The 23,393-nt window shown below is 42.0% G+C and overlaps 1 protein-coding gene across 1 annotated transcript in view; it reads right to left on the bottom strand.

Moving 5' to 3' along the window:
- Positions 1 to 7,013: 7,013 nt before the first annotated feature.
- Positions 7,014 to 23,393, bottom strand: part of MSH3 (mutS homolog 3) — a 290,671-nt gene continuing 274,291 nt past the window's right edge. The window contains exons 23-24 of the mRNA XM_077462464.1: positions 22,309 to 22,483; positions 7,014 to 7,818 (exon numbers count right to left, since the gene is read on the bottom strand). Coding sequence (XP_077318590.1) covers positions 7,731 to 7,818; positions 22,309 to 22,483 — 263 coding nt within the window. The 3' untranslated portion in view covers positions 7,014 to 7,730. The remainder of the gene's footprint in view (positions 7,819 to 22,308; positions 22,484 to 23,393) is intronic.

Genomic DNA, 23,393 nt, shown 5'->3' on the forward strand with positions numbered 1-23,393 from the left:
AAACTGAGTGATAAGGGGAGAAGGGCCTTAGTGTGGGAGGTGACCAAGATCCCGATGGTCACCCTGACAGAGCTCCATCATTTCTGTGAGGGGAGGAGAACCTTCCAGAAGAACAACCATCTCTGCAGCACTTCACCAATCAGGCCTGTATGGTAGAGCCACCAGACGGAAACTACTCCTCAGTTAAAGGCACATGACAGCCCACCTGAAGTTTACCAAAAGGCAGCTGAAGGACTCTCAAACCATGAGAAATAAATTCAGAGAAGGAAATTCTCTGGTCTGATGAAACAAAGATTGGGAATGGTATGTCTGGAGGAAACCAGACACCGCTCATCAGCTGGCCCATACCATCCCCACAGTGACGCATCATGCTGTGGGGTTTTTCAGCGGCAGGAACTGGGAGACTAGTCAGGATTGAGAAAAAGATGAATGCAGCAATGTACAGAGACATCCTTGATGAAAACCTGCTCCAGAGCGGTCTGGACCTCATACTGGGGGTCGAAGGTTCATCTTCCAACAGGACAACAACCCTAAGCACACAGCCAAGATAACAAAGGAGTAGCTAACGGACAACTCTGTGAATGTCCTTGAGTGGCCCAGCCAGTGCCCAGGCTTGAACATCTCTGGAGAGATCTGAAAATGCACCGACGTGCCCCATCCAACCTAATGGAGCTTGAGAGACCCTGCAAAGAAGAATGGGAGAAACTGCCTAAAAATAGGTGTACCAAAGCTTGTAGCATTATACTCAAAAATACTTGAGGCTGTAATTGGTGAGGAAGGTGCTTCAAAGTATTGAGCACAAGGTGCGAAATACTTATGTAGCCATGGTGATAGCACTACCAACAAACAATCTGCCAAATCACCCCACTGCCAGACTTCATGCATCCTTTCAGAGACAATGAACAGTCATTTGCGAGCTTTGTTTTTGTTGTTTTATTGGGGAGTAAAAATTGGATAGGGATTGGGATATGGGATGCCCATAGAATTAATAATTTCCATTATATTTACAGGTTTCAATATACTTTGATCTGTTTAGAGCCTGAAGATAGAATGTGCACACTTGACTAAGTAGAAATCTTCTCCTGCAGCTCCATGCAGACTGTTATTCCCTCTTCATCTCCTACGCAGACTAGTGCTCCCTGCATCTCCATGCAGACTGCTGTTACTAAGAGTTCTCCATCCATCACTGTATGAGGGACAGAAACATCACTTTTGACCATGTAAAAGTAATGGTCTTAGTTCTCTTCACCACCTGCCCAGACTTGCTTCTCCTTGCACACCTGGTTTCCTCCTGCACAACTTGTAATTACATTAGAGTATAACACATCCTCTTCTAATGGGTATGAAGAACTCACTCTGAATGAGCCCCTCTTCTGGCTCTGGGGACTCGCTGCTACTAGGCCTGAGGCCTGCAGAACCTCTCCCCCAGAGGCCTAGTAGGTTAAAGTCTATTCTCTAGGAAATGGATTACTGCCCCTAGCCAGTCCAACTTTCAAATCATGTGTTTGCTGGCCACACTGATTTGACACACACATCCCCAGAGTCTCTTTTTTGGACCAGGACTCCTCACTATCCACAGTGTGCATGATGAAGACTCTGCTAGTGACCATGTAGAAGCAAAGTTCCCTTACAGACTCCCTGGCACATCCTCGAGCCATCCACTGTGGTAACACTCACCGACCTTCCAACCTTCCAGCCCTGAGTCTTTGATGAGGAACATGCGTTCCAACAGCTTCTCCTGCCCCTTCATCTCCAGGAGTTCCCTACCAAATGGGTGACAGACAATGCCAATGACCGTGTAAAGGCAATGTTCCTTCACAGCTCTCCCCGGGCCTCCTCCTGTGATCCCACACCCTATCCCCCAGATGGGGGTGTGATCCTGCGGCTGTCTAGCACTCAATTCCTCACGTCACCCAATCAACTCCTCCTCCCCAGCAGCATGTGACCTCAGCATATATAGGAGGCCTGCCCCCACCAATACCAGTTAGGGATTGGTCAGAGCTCCCACATGTACTGCCTGCCACTCCAGCTCTAGGCCCAGCCTCCTCTTCCAGAACCTTCTCCCTGGAAGCAGGGGAGGCGCCTCAGAGTGGAGCCCAGGTGGTCACACCCACTGCTACTCTAACTACTCCCTGTCCCAGAATCTGCTCTGTTTTCCTTAACTTGCTATCTTAAAGAGACAAGAGTAAGAGATCTCCCAAAAGTGAGGAGATATCCCCACTTAGACTGTTGTCATCAGAACAAGTTTACTCATTGAAGGACTTTTCCTCACTTTCTGTTAATGGGATAAAAATGCTTTGGATTTTCCATCACTTTCATTCTCATTGACAATGTTCACCAGAGGCGATTGTGAGAATGAATATCTCCAACAGGGACACAGGCAGCAATAAAGACCTGACAGGGATTCTAACCCTTCAACTCCCCAGGCAAAGCTACAGTAAAATAAAAAAAATAAAAAAAGTTTTAAACTTTGCATACATTTTAACCATTAGCTAAAAGGCTTTTGTATGTCCTAAAAAATTTTTATTTACTGTAAATTAAACACTGCCATCTCAGACAGGATTAATTTCCTTTCCCAACAGTCCTTGTATGCAGGAACTGAAGTATCTGCCATTGTCATTACCCTAAAAACATGTCTAGAATGCTTCAGGACTGTCCTCCATTCTTCTTTGTCCTTGGCTTTAACACACCATCTTCTAATTCTTATCTGCACAGCATCCTCATTGATTTTATCCATCCAGAGGAGAGCACCCACTAAAATAGATTTCAACAAGAAAGGAGCAACACCCATACTGGATCTCATCAAGAAAGGAACACCCACCATTGGATCTCGCCAAGAAACAGCACCCACCAAACTGGATCACAAGAAAGGTATGCTACCCGTACTGGATCTCACCAAGAAAAGCGCACTCCCCCCCATACTGAACTTGTCCCTCCCCTTTAATGTCTCTTTTAAACTACACTTCCCACAATCCTCCACCATTTTCCTCAGTCTCTCTTGTACTCTGTTTCCTCTAGTGGATGGAGGCAGAAAGAACACTGGCTGTAATTAGTGTGGAAGTCTTTTGTGGCTACACACACAAAAGTAGCAACAGCACAGTGAGATGGTAACTACTCCCCTCTTGCCAGGTAAATACCAGGCCACACATACCATGTTTTGTGAAACCTCTATCATGCAATTTGATCTAGGACCTGTCTCACATGTACAGCATAAGTCCTTGTCAATAACTAAAACAATTGGGAAAAATAAGCTGTGTATAATACATCCGGATACATCAACATCATGGCCGATCACGCATATCCATACATGTTTGTATTACACAAGGGAAGTTTCCTATATAATAGGCTTGCATACAGTCTTGTCTGTTTTTCACAGCACATTCTACTTTCCAGGGATCCAAATTACACAGCTGTTTTACTTTCCACAAAAAAGAGATAATACGTTAGAAGACAATCAGTATGAATTATTCATAGAAAAGAATTTCCCTTTAAACTGCTGAGTGACACAAATTACAAAGCTCATTGTAAGCAAATGGGCTGCTTCATGCGCTGTATCATGAATTTGCGGAATTAGTCGGCGCAGTGTGCGTAGCTGGGAAGCGTGAGACAATTTGTCTTTCCTGGAAATAGAATTACACAAAGCAGATGTGTCAATGAGTTGCATATGGTGTTAAATGCAGGTGCTATGCAGCAATATCTCTCTTATACGTCATTACTTTGATGTTGTATACCATGGTTATGGCAAACATCTAAGCCTCTGGAGAGATGGGCAAGAAGTAGAGTGAGGGCAAAATGGCCCCTACTTGAGTCTATGCCCTTGCAGGACCGGGGAGACGTCTCACGTCACTTTCGCCTAACAGACTTATTTTTTTTGCTTTTAAGTGTAAATGTGAGATCCGAGGTCTTTTTGACTCTAGATCTTGCAATAAAGAGAATCTGTCGTTACATTTCTATTATAAGGGAGGTTTACATTTCTTGTAATGGGAATAAAAGTGATCAAAAATGTTTTTTTTAAAAGGGACAGTGTAAAAAAAATAAAAATAAAATAAAAGTGCCCCGTCCCCCTGAGCTCGCACGCAGAAGCGAACTCAAAAGCAAGTCGCGCTCACATATGTAAACGGTGTTCAAACCACACATGCAAGGTATCTCTGCAATCGTTAGAGTGCGAGCAATAATCTCTCTGGACATCTTCTGTAACTCTAAACAGGTAACCTGTAAGTAATTTGAAAGCGTCGCCCATAGAGATTTGTAAGTATTGTAGTTTGTCGCCATTATATACGCAATTGTGAAGCATGACATGTTAGGTATCTATTTACTCAGCGTAACATCAACTTTCACACTATATAAAAAAATTGGGCCCACTTTACGTTTTTTTTTTTAACTCATGAAAGTGTATTTTTTCCCCACAAAATTTGATCTAAAAAAAACACTGAGCAAATACAGTGTGATATAAAACATTGCAACGACCACCATTTTATTCTCTAGGATCTCAGCTAAAAAAATATATATACAGTATCTAACAAAAGTGAGTGCACCCCTTTTTTGTCAATATTTTATTATATCTTTTCACGTGACAACACTGTAGAAATTACACTTTGCTATAATGTAAAGTAGTTAGTGTACAGCTTGTATAATAATGTACATTTGCCTTCCCCTCAAAATAACTCACCACACAGCCATTAATGTCAAAACCGCTGACAACAAAAGTGAGTACACCCCTAAGTGAAAATGTCCAAATTGGACCCAAAGTGTCAATATTTTGTGTGGCCACCATTATTTTACACACACACACACATCTGGTCTGATCGGCGTATATTGTCAAGGTTGTGTTTATGCATAATGTAACTGTAAAAATAAAATAAAATCAGGTAACATTACAAATAACTTCGGTATCATCTCACTCCCATATTTTATAGGAGTGAAGCACCACTATTTTTAATTCCATAATTCTAGTAGTTAAAGTGGTAGTAAACTGGTTCATAATCCTATTAAACACAAATCTCCAAGGCAAACCACATCACAATCTAACCAGGCATGTCACAGCACCATTGGACTGTCCTTAGTTTTATTGCTGCTGAAGTTTTTTATTCTTCCGGTGCTGCTTAAGCCAATGCCATCTTTTGGGAAACCTCCTGATGCCCTTCTGCCCTTCTACTACATCACCGTGGCAATCTCATGCATGTGTTGTATGATATAGCAAAGCCTAATGAAAATACTCTAAGCTCTCCCGGGAATGAGCTACAATGCCAGGAAGTGAGGACTATGTCACTACAGCACATCGCTATGTACATTCATGGCACAGTCAGTGTGCTGTCCATGCTGTGCCCAAGTGATGTACACACAAAATCTCCTAAATAGCACATCTCCAAGAGCATTTACCGGAAACTACAGATCTATACTACCACCTTTAATAATAGACAAATGTTCCCAAATACAATTTGAAAGGAAAGAACAGACTTGTAGGCCAGAACGGACATCTATATGCCAACAGAGTTCCCACATTCTTGTAGCTAAAGATACTGTAAGCCTAAACACACAGTTACCTTACTGAGCCTCAATGTCACTCTCTAGCCATTTCAATTATAAGCTCAGCCGGGGAAGAGGGCTGTACAGTCAGACGACTCCAAACCGTCTACCAACAATTGACCTTGTTTTAAAGACCAGAAGATTCTTTTTTTGAGCTTCCATCAAACATAAAATTGTAGTTGCAGAGAGATGCAACTAATGATAATGCACATTTCAGGCTATGTGCAAAAAAAAAAAAAAATGGTATGTGTCAGTAGTACAGAAACCCTGAGAGATCTGCAAAACAGTTGTATGAAGCCTGCTTGCATTTTGACCCAGCACTCAGAACCGGACGGTTAATTTAACCCATCGCCACTTCAGAAGGTGGAAACTCTCCTAGTAGGGGAGGCACCACCCCGGCCTTGACTGGCCAAAGGTTAGAGTCCAGCCCACATCAATATCTCAATCAAGGAGCATGAGATATGGACAGTGTTCTACACAAGACCAATTGCTGGACCTCAGCATGCTCCCGTCAGCAGGATAAACAATATTGTTTATTTCTAGTTTTTTCTCCCATTTTATTTAATAGCCACTAGCCAAACTTTGCATGTCCTTTTGTCTTTTTTCCTCTTTGTACATATTTGACGCACTGCCCATCTTTGGGATACTTAATTACAAAAAGAATAAGTGGCTCATGTGTACTAAGTTAAAACTTAATGTATATCCCCAGAGACAGCGTTATGTTGTAGGATCAGTCTAAGCAACTTAATAGTTATATAGTTATTCTATATATTGTGTGTTGCGGAGTGCAAGCAGATTCAGTATTCGTGTGTAAAGTATTCAGATTTGCCAGAGAACTGTGTGTGTGTGCATGTTCGCCTAACACACCAGTCAGGGGACAAACTGCTAATTAGCAGCAAGCTATTGTAAGTCGTGTTTCTGGCAGGGGCGGACTGACAACTCATGGGACCCCCGGGCAATAGGAGATTATGGGGCCCCCAGACATTATGGGGTCACACAGTATACACAAACACACACAGTATACAATCACACAGTATACACAGACATGTTTCTATTGGCTGAGAAGGTACTGGAGAGGTGGGGTAGCTATAATGTAAGGATTTTTAGACCAAAAGGATGTTGGTAAGGGACATTTCAGAGACAGATGTAAAAGAAATCAGATTTTTACATACTTTCCCTGGTTTTAATGAGGCTGGCAACCCTGGGGCCTAGTGGCACGGGGCCCTCGGGAGTGGCCCAATGGTCAGTCCGTCCCTGGTGTCTGGTGTGTGTGGGCAGTGGGAACAGTGAGTAACACCAGTATTGTAGCTGGCAGGTAAATTTGAGGGTTGCAGATAAGATTTGTATCTGCCTGTACATGGTCAGTCAGTTAGATTTGGGTCTCCTCATTTCCTCCTACACCAAACAAGGTTCTCATCTTGCTTAGCTAGTCGCGACAGGCTTGTATCCTTCACATTAATAGTTTGGGAAATGATGATAATAGCACCTTATACTTAAAAGATTTTATTGACAGAAGTTGATGATTACATTTTGTAGTCAACAGTGACAAAAATGTTAATGTTAAGAGAAAACGCCAGCACATATACGAGTAACTGTTAAATGAAGTTCTCCTAAAGCGTATCTAAACCCCAAAACAAAAATGTAATGTTTTTCAGTTTACAGGTCCTTAGGTGTGGTGGCTTGCATTTGTTGATTTTTTTCAGGCTTTTTTCCCTTTATTTTCACCTAATTTTTAAACGAATCAAATTCTAATAAAAAACATAAATATTAGTAAATAACACACTTTCTGTCTCTGGGTGGCTACACTCATCCCATTGTATTTATGAAGGAAGCTATGGTTGCATTTCTGGCAAAGTCAACAGGTATTTTTCTGTACTTGCTAAAAATGTTCTTAGACTGAAAACAAATGCAGCCACCACATGTAAGGACTAGTAAGCTGCAATATAATACATGTTTGTTTTTAGGTTTTGTTATATTTTACGTTAAATGAAATCCTTACACTTTAACCAAACTGTGTAGGAGTCTACGTATTATTTGCTGAGTCTATATCTAAACAGCTAGAGACCTCTAATCAAGGAAGAGAGATTCCCAGCTGCATTTAACAAACATGAAAAACGGATTTCGGTATCACCAGCGAATAATGACTAGTCTTTCAGCACAGGGACATCATGATGTTGGTATGTTCAGTTTGTTGCAATGTATATTTAGTTAAGATGCTTAGCATCTAATAATTCCCGTAGATCCTCCGAATTCTGACTATTCCAGGCTCCTTGAAATGTCTTCATTTTCTTCCTGGCAAAACACAACATGCAAAAGGAAGGTTTAAAATATATTATGCCCATTGAAGATAGGATGCCTTCTTATTGTTTGATTAGGATAATAGCTTAAAAACAAGACATTCAAGTAAATACAGATCAAACTTTCTGCTTTTCTTCCCTCGATTTGTTATTTTCTAACCATGTTTATTTTCAGCAATTTATGTCTATTATCTCACAAGTTGACCGTTATCAACTACTTGCCTTCAGGACATTTGTTTAATTTAATGAAATCTCTCCCATCTTTTGTGGGACCAGCACATATCTCCAGCTTCAGCAAGCAAGAAGGAACCAATGAAAGCAGCTCCTGCTTGAATGATCGATGCAAAAATTGACTGCAATAGACTGGGAATTTTGTCTTTAACCACTTGACCACTGGCCAATTAAACACCCTTAATAACCAGACCAATTTTCAGCTTTCGGTGCGCTCACATTTTGAATGACAATTACTCAGTCATGCAACACTGTACCCATAGGAAATTTTTGTCCTTTTTTCACATAGAGCTCTCTTTTGGTGGTATTTAATCACCGCTGTTTTTTTTTATTTTTTTTGCTATAAAAGAAAAAAGACAGAAAATTCTGTAAAAAAAAAAAATGAATTTTTCTTTGTTTCTGTTATAAAATTTAGCAGATTAGTAATTTTTCTTCATACATTTTGGCCAAAATTTATACTACTACATATCTTTGGTAAAAATAAGTACAAATTGGTGGATATTATTTGGTTTTTGTGAAAGTTATAAAGTCAATATCTGAAAATTGATCACACCCGAAGGACTGACGACCTATCTCATTTCTTGAGACCCTAACATGCCAGAAAAGTACAAATACCCCCCAAATGACCCCTTTTTGGAAAGAAGACATTCCAAGGTATTTAGTAAGAGGCATGGTGAGGTTTTTGAAGTTGTCATCTTTTCCCACAATTCTTTGCAAAATCAAGATTTTTTTTCCTTTTTTTTTTTCACAAAATTGCCATATTATCAGGTTATTTCTCACACACGGCATATGCATACGACAAATTACACCCCAAAACACATTCTGCTATTACTCCCGAGTATGGTGATACCACATGTGTGAGACTTTTACACAGAGTGGCCACATACAGAGGCCCAACATGCAGGGAGCTCCATCAGGCTTTCTGGAGCACCCAGGCCAATTCTGACATTTCTCCCCTACATGTAAAAATCATCATTTATTTGCTAGAAAATTACATAGAACCCCAAAACATTATATATGTTTTTTTAGCAAAGACCGTAGAGAATACAATGGTGGTATTTGCGCTGCAATTTTTGGAAACACGTTTAAAAAAAAAAAACCAAAAAACTGTTTTGTGCTTAAGAAAACAAAACAGTAAAGTTTGCCCAATGTTTTTGCATAATGTGAAAGATGAAGTTATGCTGAGTAGATACCTAACATGTCACTCTTCAAAATTGCACACGCTCGTGGAATGGCGCCAAACGTCGCTACTTAAAAATCCCCATAGGCGACGCTTTAAATTTTTTTACTGGTTACATGTTTTGAGTTACAGAGGAGGTCTAGGGCCAAAATTATTGCTCTCGCTCGAACGTTAGCAGCGATACCTCACGTGTGGTTTGAACACCGTTTTCATATGTGGGCGGGACTTACGTATGCGTTCGCTTCTGCATGCGAGCACATGGGGACAGGGGTGCTTTAATTTTTTTTTTCTTTTTTAGTGTTAATTTTACTTTATTTATTTTAGTTTGACATTTTTTTTCCCCAAAAATAAATTTTTGGATTACTTTTAATCCTATTACAAGGAATGTAAACATCCCTTGTAATAGGAGTATGGCATGACAGGTCCTATTTACAGTAAGATATGGGGTCAATAAGACCACACATCTCACCTCTAGGCTGGGAAGCCTGAAATAAATAAATAAAAAATATAAAAAAAATGGCAGGGTATTGCAGAGTATTGGCAGGGTATTGCAGAGTATTGGCAGGGTACTGCAGAGTATTGGCGGGTATTGCAGAGTATTGGCAGGGTATTGGGTATTGCAGAGTATTGGCAGGGTATTGGGTATTGCAGAGTATTGGCAGGGTACTGCAGAGTATTGGCGGGTATTGCAGAGTATTGGCAGGGTATTGGGTATTGCAGAGTATTGGCAGGGAGTTGAGGAGTTAAATTTCGGTGAGCAGCGATGTGGGCACTGCAGATGCAGCCCACAGCGCTGCTGACACCGATCTCTTCCCCCTCCGCTGTACCGATCGGTACAGAGAGGGGAGGGAGGACCTTACAAGTGATCGCTCCATCATTTGACGGAGCGATCACGTGGTAAACGGCCGCGATGATACCGCGATGCGCCGGGTCCTGTGGACACGGCGGTCACGGATGCTCTCGAGTGCACGCCCCAGGGGGTGCGCGAGAGCGGAATTCCAGGAGGCCATTAATTAACGGCCTTGCAGAGTTAAACAACCGCCCTGTAGCCATTAATCGGCTATGGGCCGGTTGTTAAGTGGTTAAACTGATTGTAAAGGATGTTTTTTTTTCAATAACAAACATGTCATACTTGCCTCCACTGTGCAGGTAGTTTTGCACAGAGTGGCCCCAAACATCCTCTTATGGGGTCCCCTGACGGCTCTCGTAGCTCCTCCCCACATCAGATAACCCCCTAGGAGAAGTGCTCTCCCGAGGGAGTTACCTTGCGGGCTCGCTCCTGAGTCCAGCATTTGTGTCCACAGACCAGAATGCCGAACTCGGCCCCGCCCCCCGCATCATTGGATTTGAGCCAATGGCTGCGCTGCTATCAATCTATCCAATCAAGAGCCGGGACCCCATTGGGAGAAGGACAGCACATCCCTGAAGAGATGAAGGGGCTCAGGTAAGTAAAAACGGGAGGCTGGTGACTGCCAAGTGATTTTTCACCTTAACCACTTTCAGACCGGACCATTTTGCTGGCTTAAGACCAGACCACTTTTTGCGATTCGGCCCTGCGTCGATTTAACTCACAATTGCGCAGTTGTGCGACGTAGCTCCCAAACAAAATTGGTGTCCTTTTTTTCCCACAAATAGAGCTTTCTTTTGGTGGTATTTGATCTCCCCTGCGTTTTTTATTTTTTGCGCTATAAACAAAAAAGAGCAACAATTTTGAAAAAAAAAAACACATTATTTTTTACTTTTTGCTATAATAAATATCCCCAAAAATATATATAAAAAAAACATTTTTTTCCTTCAGTTTAGGCCGATACGTATTCTTCTACATATTTTTGGTAAAAAAAAAAAAAAATATCGCAATAAGCGATTATTGATTGGTTTTTATAGCGTTTACAAAATAGGGGATAGTTTTATGGCATTTTTATTAATTTTTTTTTTTACTAGTAATGGCGGTGATCAGCGATTTTTATTGTGACTGCGACATAATGGTGGGCACATTGGACATTTTGACACTTTTTTGGGACCATTGGCATTAATACAGCGATCAGTGCTATACAAATGCACTGATTCCTGTGTAAATGACATTGGCAGTGAGGTTAACCAGGGGGTGGCAGTGTAGGGGTTAAGTGTGTCCTAGGAGCGTGTTACTGTGGGGGCGTGGCTGTGTTAGTGAACACTGTTCTCTGCTCCAATCACAGGGAGCAGAGATCAGTGTCATTTGTTACTAGGCAGAACGGGGAGATGCTGTTTACTTCCGCATCTCCCCGTTCAGCTTCCCTGTGAGACGATCGAGTATGCGGGACCCGAGACTGGACTCACGGGGGTCCCAACCGGAACGTGCGATGGCACGGCGGCAATTTTAAATGGATGTACCTGTACGCCAATTTGCCTGTCCGTGCCATTCTGCCGACTTAGATCGTCGTGCGCCGGTCGGGAAGCGGTTAATGCACAGGATACATTAAGGTGAAAAAACACGAGTTTCCTGAACCACTTGCCTACTGATTACTTTCACCCCCTTCCTGCCCAGGCCAATTTTCAGCTTTCAGGGCTGTCACACTTTGAATAACAATTGCCCAATCATGCAACACTGTACCAAAAACTAATTTTATATATATATATATTTTTTTATAGACAGATATAGTTTTCTTTTGGTGGTTTCTGTTATACAAATTTTGTAAATAAGTAATTTTTCTCCTTCACTGATGTGTGCTGATGAGGCTGCACTGATGGGCACTGATAGGCTGCACTGATGGGGTGGCACTAATATGCATCACTGATATGCCCTTATAGGCAGCCCTGATAGGAAGAACTTTATGAACACTGATAGGTGGAAATGACAGATGGCCCTGATAGACATCAGTGGTGGGCACTGTTGGGGCTGCACTGATCACCAGGACACTGATGATCAGTGCCCTAATGGTCAGTGCAGATGTCCCCGCTGAGGAATGCAGATTACCGGCTCTCCACATGCGCTGTAAGTGTGTGGAGAGGAATGCCAATAACCGGCATTTCCTGTGTACACTGTGATCAGCTGTGATTGGACACAGCTGATCACATATTAAAGAGCCTTTGTCACAGGCTCTTTACAGTGATCAATGATGCCCTGTATCCCAGGGACACGGCGCACCACCGATCACTGAGCTGTGCACATGCAAGAGTGCTCCTGCCTATCTGTCATTTTACTATACGGCGGTCGGGAAACAGTTAAAGAAGTTAAGAGTTGGGATTGAATGCCGAGTTTGAGGGGGGACCTTCAGGTAGCAAATTCTCTGCTGTAAAAACAAGCAGTGCCGATGTCCCTGATGCCAACTGCATAAACTGTGTTTAGGGCTTGGACGACGCATAGGAAAGCTAGGTGGCCGTCTTGGGCACGGCATGCTACAGCAGTGCAAGTAGTGCAGCCCCAATGTTTCAGTGGGGCTGATAGATGCTGTGCATTACCTAAAGCCTAGTACATACGGGCCAAATGTTGGGTGACATTGGCTGGTTCAATAAAAAATGTCAGACATTCGGTCCATGTGTAGGGCAGCCAGTCCAACAGAAGCCGTTTGGTTGGCTTCTGTCAGACAAGCATGATGGAAAACCAGCACAGTTCACACGATCACTTTGCATATAGACACATGGATGCGGCATCCTGCTACAGCCATGATCCTGGCATCACCACTTGTTCCCAAGGACGTTGGGTATTGTCCCAAGGATGGGAAGTGGTTAAAATTAAGTTTCTAACTAAATAAAATGTTTTCTAAAGCCGTTGATGGCATAAGATCACGTGCAACTTTGTTATGGTATGATTAAGGGCTAACTACACATTTTGCAACATTTTACACTCATACTTGGGGTCTAACATGTTCCTAAGCAAAATCCACCCCCAGAACCCCCCCCCCCCCCCCGTGACAGCATGAAGGGATTCATTTTTTTCAGCCATTGACTTTTTTTTGTACAAGTGATCCGAGCGGCTCTACAGCCACCCAATTACTTTTGCAGGTGGTGAAAGGGGTCCCCCCCCCCAAACCACCTTTCACAGGCTCTCTCATCCCACCGGGGAGCCTAGGACCGATGCGACCATCTAATCTCCAGCAAAGCTTTAAAAAAATATATAATAGCTAGCTCTCCTACATTGCCCGGTACCTGGTTTGCGGGGCCCTCAACAGAAGTTGGCTACTTATCTATTTATAGCGGCCAAGCGGACCATTGCCCAAGCCTGGAAGTCCCAACGGGTAGATTTTCAAGGTGTTAAAACCCGCATGACTGCAATGTTACTTCAGGAACGTATGTCCAGTATTGTTCATGATTCTCATGCTAAATTTCTAAAAATCTGGGAGCCGTGGATCTCCTATGAGTTCCCCGCGCTCCAAGCTGCATGCCTGGGCTTGGTCTGACTCCTCTTGGCGAGGCACCCACACCCGAACGTTCCCCCCCCCCCTTCCTTCCCCTTCTTGTCTCTCTATCTTTTCTTCTTTTGTTCCCTATTTTTCTTCACTTTTCTTTGTAATCTCTCCCATTGCTAACGAATTCTGCTGCCCCCCGTAGGAGGGGGTGGTGGAAGAAGGGCCTGCCCTCTGGAAACCACGAGGGAACGAGTTGCCTGGTTCTGGAACCAGTCTAAATACCATCCCCTACTCATATTCCCTCTTTTTTCTTCTGTTTATTATAAGTATAATGTGATGGCTGGCCCTTTGGTTTTACATCCATGCTTTGTAGCCCCTGCGAGGGCGCACAAGGAGCAGATTGTAGTCTCTTGTTTGTTCCTGTTTATTCTACTTTTCAATAAAAATATTGAAACAGAAAAAAATATATAATGTTTGAGGTTCTAAGTAATTTTCTAGCAAAAAAAAAAATCAGATTTTAACATGCATGAGAGAAATATCAGAATTGTTATTACTCCTATATACCCGATAAAGCCTCAAAATGATCCCTTTCAAGCCCTTTTTATTTTTTCCTCTTTAGGTTTGTTTTCTAGTGGTTTAAAAAAAAAAATGAAAATAATTGCATAAACGTAAAAGAGAAGAAAAAAACTGGCAAGTAAAAACTTTGATTTCAAAATTAATTACAAATTGGAACAGAGCTGAAATTTAAATTTGCTCTAGTCTATAAGTGGTAAGCAAGTGCTTTTACTCTGGTGATGCATTACTAAAGTATGTCCACTCATGAACTGATACATAGAGGGATCAAAAGCAGCTGGGAGAATATTAGTACAAACTCTAATGAAGCATAAGTACTACAGTAAGTGAAGATGCAACCAGAGGACTTCATTTAGTGAGGGATGCATTTTAGTTTCCTCAGATTCCATTTAGATTGCTAGGTGTCACGGAAATTAAGAGCAAGTCCATCAAAGCAACTCATCAGTTGTAAAATGTAACATCGACCTATATAAGACCAAAACAATGATATAATACCCTCTTGGAACATTTTCTCATTTCAGTATTTATATCAGCAAAATAAAATGTACCAATATAAAAACTGGGACAAGATTTTTTTTTACTATTAACAATATACAATAATATAAATAATAATAATAAAATACACACAGTCATGTAAAACGTTTATGTGGGCATTTTGTATAGCTGACAACTGTCTCGCACATTGTTTCTAAAAACTTTTTGGCTCAATGCTGGTCTTATTTGTATGATAGGATAAACCTATTTCCATCCACGCTATAGCTGAATGACGGCTACAGCGCGGACCTACATTGCTGGGAGGCCGGCAATAGACGTCCTCCCCTTTGCATGCTCCGCTGTGATCACAGAGTCAATGGGACTTGGGTGCCAATCCTGGCCCCTTACCACATGATCAGCTGTCAGCCAATGACAGTTGATCACGTGATGTAAACAGAAGATCGGTAATCGTTTTTTATCATCACGCTGACAGCGAAAAAAAAAAAGCCGATCACCGGGTTCTGTGTAAGGGACATCGGTCCCGAAGAGGAAGAGGCACAGCCGCTGCATCTGTGCCAACCAGTACCGCCTGCCAGTGCCCACACAGTGCATCAGTGCCACCAATCAGTGCCCATGAGTGCCACCTATCAATGTCCACCATTGGTTCCAAAAAAAAGTCTCATTAGTACCACCTAGCAGTGCTGCCTATCAGTGTCACCTACTAGTACCCATCACTGCCACCTATCAGTGCCCAGAAGTGCCACGTATCAGTGCTGTCTCTCAGTGCCACCTCATCAGTGCCCACCAGTGATCATCAGTGCAGCCTATTGATGCCCATCAGCAGCCTCATCAATAAAGGAGAAAAATTGCCCAATTACAAAATTTTATAACAAAATATAAAACGGTTTTGTATTTTTATTCAAAATTTCCGATCTTTTAAAAAAAAAAAATTAACAAAAAATAAAAATTCAAGGGGTGATCAACTACTACCAAAAGAAAGCTCTTTGTGGGAAAAAAGAATGATAAAAATGTAATTTGGGTACAGTGTAGCATAACCTGCAATTGTCATTCAAAGTGTGCCAGCGCTGAAAGCTTTGAATGGTCTATTTCTTCTTTATCAGCCATTCATTGAACATGATGATGTGCTTTGGATAATTATGAGATCCATTTCCAGTTCAAATTCAACTTTCAGACAGATGGCATTACCTTCTCCTTAACCATCTGCTGCCCGCCCTATAGCAGTTCTACTGTGCAAAGCAGGGACTCCAATCCATCTCTTCCCCTTGTAAAAGCAGCACACATAGTAAACACAAACACTAGCTAGACACAGTAAACCCTTCCATAAACCTCTGGTGTTTAACCCCTTCCCAGCCAGTGTCATTACTGTGACAGTGCATATTTTTAGCACTGATCACTGAATTAGCTTGCCTTTATCTGGCCCTTGGGACACTATTCCTCCCACTGACACCAAAGATGGGGCACTATTCCTCCCACTGACACCAACTATGGGGCACTATTCCTCCAACTGACACCAACTATGGGGCACTACTCCTCCCACTGACACCAGTGATGGGTGTACTATTCCACCCACTAATACCAATCATTGGGAACTATTCCTCCTCCACCTAACCACAGGGGTGCTATATAATTTTCTACTCCCACCAAGCTTGAGGCATTATCCATTCCTATTGTTTACAGTACGGCCCCCCTAAAGTCTGAAGAACAGTAAACTGGCCCTTTATTTACACCCCTGGTGTAAACCAACCAATATACACTTTTTGGGATTTTTTTTTTATTTTTTATCAAAAACATGTAGCAGAATACATATTGGCCTAAATTTATAAAGAAATTCGATTTTTTTCAATTTTTGTATTGTTGATGTTTTATAGCAGAAAATAATTTTTTTGATTACATTTTTTCTTTTTTAAATTGTCTTTTGTTTATAACGCAAAAAATAAAAACCGCAGAGGTGATCAAATACCACCAAAAGAAAGCTCTATTTGTGGGGAAACAAAATGTAAAATTTTATTTGGGTAAAATGTAGCATTCCTACAGAAATGTCAGTTAAAATAATGCAGTGCTGTATCGCAAAAAGTAACCTGGTCATGAAGGGGGGTAAATCTTCCAAAGGCCAAGTGGTTAAAGAAGAGCTTCAGTCTCCACCAAAAAAAAACTGTAGCTGTTGACTATTTATAAGGACACTGTACCTGTCCAGGAGTCCAGGGCAGTCCTCTCCCGAGTTTCAGGTCCCTAGTGCCAGAATCCGTACTAAGGGAAACCAGCTGTAAAACCGCAAGGCGAGCCGTGCTTTGTGAATGGTCCCAGTGTCTTCTGGGGCCTGTGATGTGTCCCGGAACCCCTTGCAGACTCATATCCACACCAAAGAGAGTTCTTTTAATCTTGGCATGATAGCACCACACCTCAGTAGCAGCCCCTAGATAACACCTTCACACTTCTTAGGAAGGTTCTAATCAATTGCATCTAACCTAGGAAACCTGATCTTAGTTTCATAGATTTGAAGTGGTGTTAAATGTAGGGATGTATTTACTATTTCCATGTGAAAAATATGCATTTTGCAAATTTAGATTTTGAGAATGTTTACTACTTGTGCTCTAATGCCCTGTACACACGGTCAGATATTCTGACCACAAAATGCGCAAGTATTTTCTGAATCTTGTGTTGCATACACATGGTCGCGCAAAGTTGGCAGAAAATCCGATCGCTCTGAACGAGGTGACGTCAAACGCGTACGTCGGGACTATAAACTGGCCAGTAGCGAATAGCTTTTGTCTCTTATTTTATTCTAAGCATGCGTGGCACTTTGTCCGTTGGAATTGTCTGCACACGATTGGAATTTATGCGATCTAATTTTGTTGGAAAAATTTTAGATCCAGCTCCCAAACGTTGTGCGTCGGAAATTCCGATGGAAAAAGTCCGATAGAGCCTGCACACAATCGTATTTTCTGACGACATAATCCGATCTGACTTTTTCCATCAGAATTTCTGACCGTGTGTACAGGGCATAAGGCTTCATGCACATGGGATGTCGTTTAACCTCTCCTGAAAGATTTAAATTGACAGCTAGAATCCGACATTTAAAAAAGTCAGTTTAGCCGCGTTTGCGAAAAAAATAAAAATAAATTATATATATATATATATATATATATATATATATATATATATATATATATGTATATAAAAAATTGTTAAAATGAAAAGCGTCTGTAAACGAAACAATGCTAAACGCGAGTTACGTAAGTTGTTACAGGCATTTTGCGTTCCAAAAAATGCTTATAAACTCAACTGCCTAGAAAAGACCCTGTGTACATGTACTGATAAGATAACATGTTTAGGGACAGCTGAACCAACTGCTCCTAAATGTCCATTTACCAGCAAGTGTACATGAAGCTTAAGAGGTGCAGCAGGAATTCCCAGGTTTTGGTTCTGTGTACTTTGCCTCCTCCTCATTAACCTGAAGCATAGCTATAATAAACACTGCACACAGAGGGTTTAAAAAAAAAAAAAAAAAAAACATTTTAGGAAGTAAAACAATATTTCCCCCATTCATCACTTTTTTTTGAATAGTAAAATAAAATGTTGTTAAAAGGGATCTTATTTCACACATGCCATCCTTGCATTTGCCTGGTATACTGGGGAACTATCACTTGATTTTAAATAAACCACTTCAGCCCCAGAAGGATTTGCCCCAGTAATGACCAGGCCATTTTTTGCGATATGGCACTGCATCGCTTTAACTGACAATTGCGCGGTTATGCAACGTTGTACCCAAACAAAATTGACGTTCTTTTTTTCCCACAAATAGAGCTTTCTTTTGGTGGTATTTGATCACCTCTGTAGTTTTTATTTTTTGCGCTGTATACAAAGAGCGACAATTTAAAAAACAAAACAAAAAACAACAACAATCTTTTACTTTTTGCTTTAATACATATCCAATATATATATATATATATATATATATATATATATATATATATATAAAAGCTACTTTATTCATCAGTTTAGGCAGATATATATTCTTTTATGTATTTTTGGTAAAAATAAATCCCAATAGGCGTATATTGAGTTGTTTTTGCAAACGTTATTGCATCTACAACTATGGGATAGATTTAGGGACTTTTAAAAAAAATGTTTTATTGTTTATACTAGTAATGTTGGTGATCTGCGATTTTTAGCTGGACAGACATTGTAGCGGACAAATCTGACCCCAAATTACACTTTTTGGGGACCAGCGACATAAAAATGCTACAAAAATGCATTGATCAATGTAAAAATTACATTGGCAGGGAAAGGGTTAACACTAGGGGGCGATCAAGGGGTTAAGTGTGTTCCCTGGGTGTGTTCTAACTGTAGGGGGGTGGGCTGCCAGGGACATGACAGAGATCACTGTTCCCGATCACTGGGAACAGTAGATCTCTGTCATGTCTCCTGTCAGAACGGGGATTCGCCTGTGCTCCCCCCGCAACTGCGTTAGCCGACATTCAGCTACTGTGATTCGCGCAGGAGAGTCAACCTGCCGCCGTATAATGACGGCAGCTGGTTGGCAATCAGTTAAATGAATACTCATAAAAAAAAGGAAACATCTGCAAATCTCTTTCCTGTGTGAATCTTACACTTCCTGATTGCAATTGAAAAAGCTGGCCAGTCTTTTACTGCCTCTTCCTATTGGCCAGTGAGGCCATCACAGGGAAGAGCCACAGTGCGCGTGTGTTGGGGCAGGGTTCGGTAGCAAGGTCTGACACAACTGGAAAATGTGATGCTTTGCTGTTAGGGGAGCTCCACATTTGGCTTGCACCTTAGAATGTACCTCCAGCAGTTTTGGCTTTTTTTCCCCATGACCAGGTCTTTAAGATTTTAAATGGGTACCGTATATACTCGAGTATAAGCCGAGATTTTCAGCCTCTTTTTTGAGGCTGAAAGTGCCCCCTCGGCTTATACTCGAGTCGCCGCTGTCTGACTGCTCGATCAGCGTATCGAGCAGACAGACGGCGGACATTAATTTTCAAAAGCCGCGCCTCCTTCTCCGCCTCCGCCTGTGATAGGCGGAACACTGAATTTCCCAGCAGTCAGTGTTCCGCCTATCACGGACATCCGCTCATTCTCATACTACGGACGAGTATGAGAGGATGTCCGTGATAGGCGGAACACAGGCTGCTGGGAAATTGAGTGTTCCGCCTATCACAGGCGGAGGCGGAATTTTGAATTGTAGAATGGCCGCCGAGAAGAGCGGCGATCCATCGGCACGGGACGGAGGAGGCACGGGACGGAGGAGGCACGGCACGGGACGGAGGAGACACGGGACGGAGGAGGCACGGCACGGGACGGAGGAGGCACGGGACGGAGGAGGCACGGCACGGGACGGAGGAGGCTCGGGACGACGGCGGCTCGGGACAGAGGCTTGGGACACAGGTAGGCTGGACACACACACAAGGCTGCACGGACACACACACACACACACACACACACACACACACACACACACACAGGGATGGATGGATGGATGGATGGATACACACACACACACACACACACACACACACACACAGGGATGGATGGATGGATGGATACACACACACACACACACACACACACACACAGGGATGGATGGATGGATGGATGGATACACACACACACACACACACACACACACAGGGATGGATGGATGGATACACACACAGGGATGGATGGATGGATGGACACACACACAGGGATGGATGGACGGACACACACACAGGGATGGACGGACACACAGGGATGGACAGCCATGTCTCACCCTCGGCTTATACACGAGTCAATAAGTTTTCCAGTTTTTTGGGGGTAAATTGGGGGCCTCGGCTTATACTCGGGTCGGCCTATACTCGAGTATATACGGTATATGAATTTGCTCCTCTCTAGCAAGATAAAAGTGTGTATAAGAGCGCACTGAGTAACAGACAAGCAGATTTCAGTCTATGTAGACATAGAAGAGGGTCTTCATGCACCTCTGGTAGCACTTTAAAGCGGGAGTCCACCGTTTTTTTTTTTTTTTTAAAGCCAGCAGCTACAAATACTGCAGCTGCTGACTTTTAAAATAATGACACTTACTGACACTTACCCGCCCAGCGCGCCCGCGATGTCGGCATCTCTCAATCATCTCTCGGGTGCTGCCGCCGCCATCTTGGGTATGGGAATCAGGAAGTGGAGCCTTTTCGGCTTCATTTCCCAGTTCCCTACTGCGCATGCGCGAGTCGCAACGCGCAATAAGGGTGGTCCCCGCTGTCTCTGGGATCCGTGCGTTTCCCAGCAGGCAGCAGGGGACCTTCGGAAAGGGGCGTCGATTCTGCGGAAAGGGGCATACCTTCTGCAGAATCTACGCCGGAAGTGGGTGCAGATACCTGTACTGTACAGGTACCTGCACCCCCTCCCCCCTGAAAGGTGCCAATTGTGGTGCCAGAGGGGGGGTTCCAATGAGCGGAAGGTCCACTTTAGGGTGGACCTCCGCTTTAAGAGAAGCAAACTCTGGAAGTAAAATGAAAAGAAAAAAAGGAGCCTCTAAGTGCACAATTAAAACGTTATACTCCCAAAAGAGTTAAAAACACTTACAAAAGGATGGATTGATAGAAGCATATCATATTAGTAATATGGCAAGTGGTCCGGCATTCCGGTAGTCCCAAGAAGTCTCAGGCATATTTGGAGGTGTAATTCTATGGTAGCATATTCTGAAGTGGCCGGCAGATGGAAGCCACAACTCTCCTGGATACTGGGAAAACAGCTAGGCTTTCAGACAGCATCGAAGCCGAATCCAGGAAGTGACGTCAACAGGAAGGGGCCAACAACCAGCGTAGACAGCAAACCGGAAGTGATGTCATCAACATGTCGTATTACTGATATGATGTGCTCCTACTCATCCGCCCCTTTTTTAAGTGTTTTTAACCCTTTTGGGAATATAAAGTTTTACTTCTGCACTCAGAGGTGACTTGTTTTCTTTTCATACTCCTCTCTAGCAAGGAATTGAAATATAAATGATAAAGCAGGCCTCAATAAAAGCAAAGGAGCCCAACTCAAACATCAATAGTACCTAGGGTATATTAAAGTAGCCTCTCAAGCAGCACCGTCGCATGTGATAAGCTTGAGAGCTACTTTAGCGATTGCAATAAGATGAATCATGGACAAAAAAGTAGAACTGGGGCAGAGTCCTGTTGTTGCAAGCTTGCTTTTACACACACTTTAGTTTTAGTACTTCCTTCATAAAGAGTATTTTTTTTCCCCCAAAACAGATATTTTAAGTTATAGGTTAAATCTGGTATACTGAGACACCTGCTGACCACTTTTACGTCTTGCAGAAGGAATCAAATATTCCCTCTTGGGGCTGCTGGCTTTCTTCTCATCCACAAAGATCAGAGTATTCCTGCTCAGGTGTTTTACTTATCTTCTTCACAGTATAAAATAATTGTATCATCCCATATGGGGAGATAGGCCTTTGTGACTGCAGCAGGTGTGCAACTGCTCCATTTTTCCTCCAGTTCTTGGAAATCAGCCAAACAGTATATATATATATATATATATATATATATAAAAAAAGACATAAAAAATATTTGCTTACACATAAGTCAATTAACTGATAAAGAATAGATATGGAATCCTCTGGTGTGAAAAAGAAAGACATACAGGGCTTTAGAATGAAGCATGCTGTTGATGTACTCACCTTTTCATCTCCACTAACCCCTCCAGCTCTTTTGATTTACAAGCTGCTTTCTTTAAAACTTCCTCTGGGACATCTGCCAGTTTAGCTACATTCAATCCATAACTCCTAGCAGCAATTCCTCTGGTTATCTGATACAAAAATGTAATATACTCAGGGTTATCCGCAACTTCAGACTCTGAAAAAAGAATTAATAAAGCATACAATGGCGGATCAGACATTTATAACAAGACATTTTCAACCTGAACACTGCTTTTTTTCTAAATGCCTTTATTTCTCCAATAAACAACTCTGCATTACAAAGATTTTATGTAAGATATGACTATGTATACATATGAAGAGCAACAGATTAGAAATAAAAGTGGAACTCCAGTAAACACTTTTTTTCTCCAAATTTTGAGTATAGTGGGGAATGGTTATTAAAGTTGTCCCTATTGGAGACATTCACACTTACTTTCTGTCATTATGACCAAGACCTAACGTTTTACTGCTGTTACAAGAACAGGAGGTGAATCTTGCAATAGGGACTATTTATGTCACCTTTATGCTTCCCTCCTGAGAGACACATCATAAAAGTGACAATTGTTATAGGAAGACAACATGAAATGTCCACCAATAGGGACAATGACATCAATAAAAGTCTGGCAGAATTTCTAACCATTTCCCATTCTATCAAAAAATAAAAAAAATAAAAGCTTTTGCATGAAGTTCCCCTTAAACTCCGTTAGAACAGGAACTAAATATAAGACATGTCCATTCTCAGCAGAACCGATTTCTCTTTCCTTTTAAGAAAGGGGAATGATCATTTATCAACAGTGAGATGTTTATAAAAGTTATAAGAATCATCACTAAGCAATTCTTAAATTTAGAAACCAGTGTTATTGTTCTGCTGTCAACACCTAGATGGCCCATTCGCATCAAGCAATGCTGCTATTTGTGGCAGTTATCAGGCCAGGTATGACAAAATACCAGAAAATAATGGCAGCTTTTTAAATAATGTGAATTTAATGACAGGAGGCAATATGACAATAGAGGATTGCAGAAGGTAGGATGGGGGGCAGTATGTGTAGGAGCTCAGAGGAAATACA

The sequence above is a fragment of the Lithobates pipiens genome, unplaced genomic scaffold (genome assembly GCF_037356315.1).
Source record: "Lithobates pipiens isolate NorthernLeopardFrog02 unplaced genomic scaffold, aLitPip1_a1.2 Scaffold_3, whole genome shotgun sequence".
Lineage (NCBI taxonomy): Eukaryota > Metazoa > Chordata > Amphibia > Anura > Ranidae > Lithobates > Lithobates pipiens.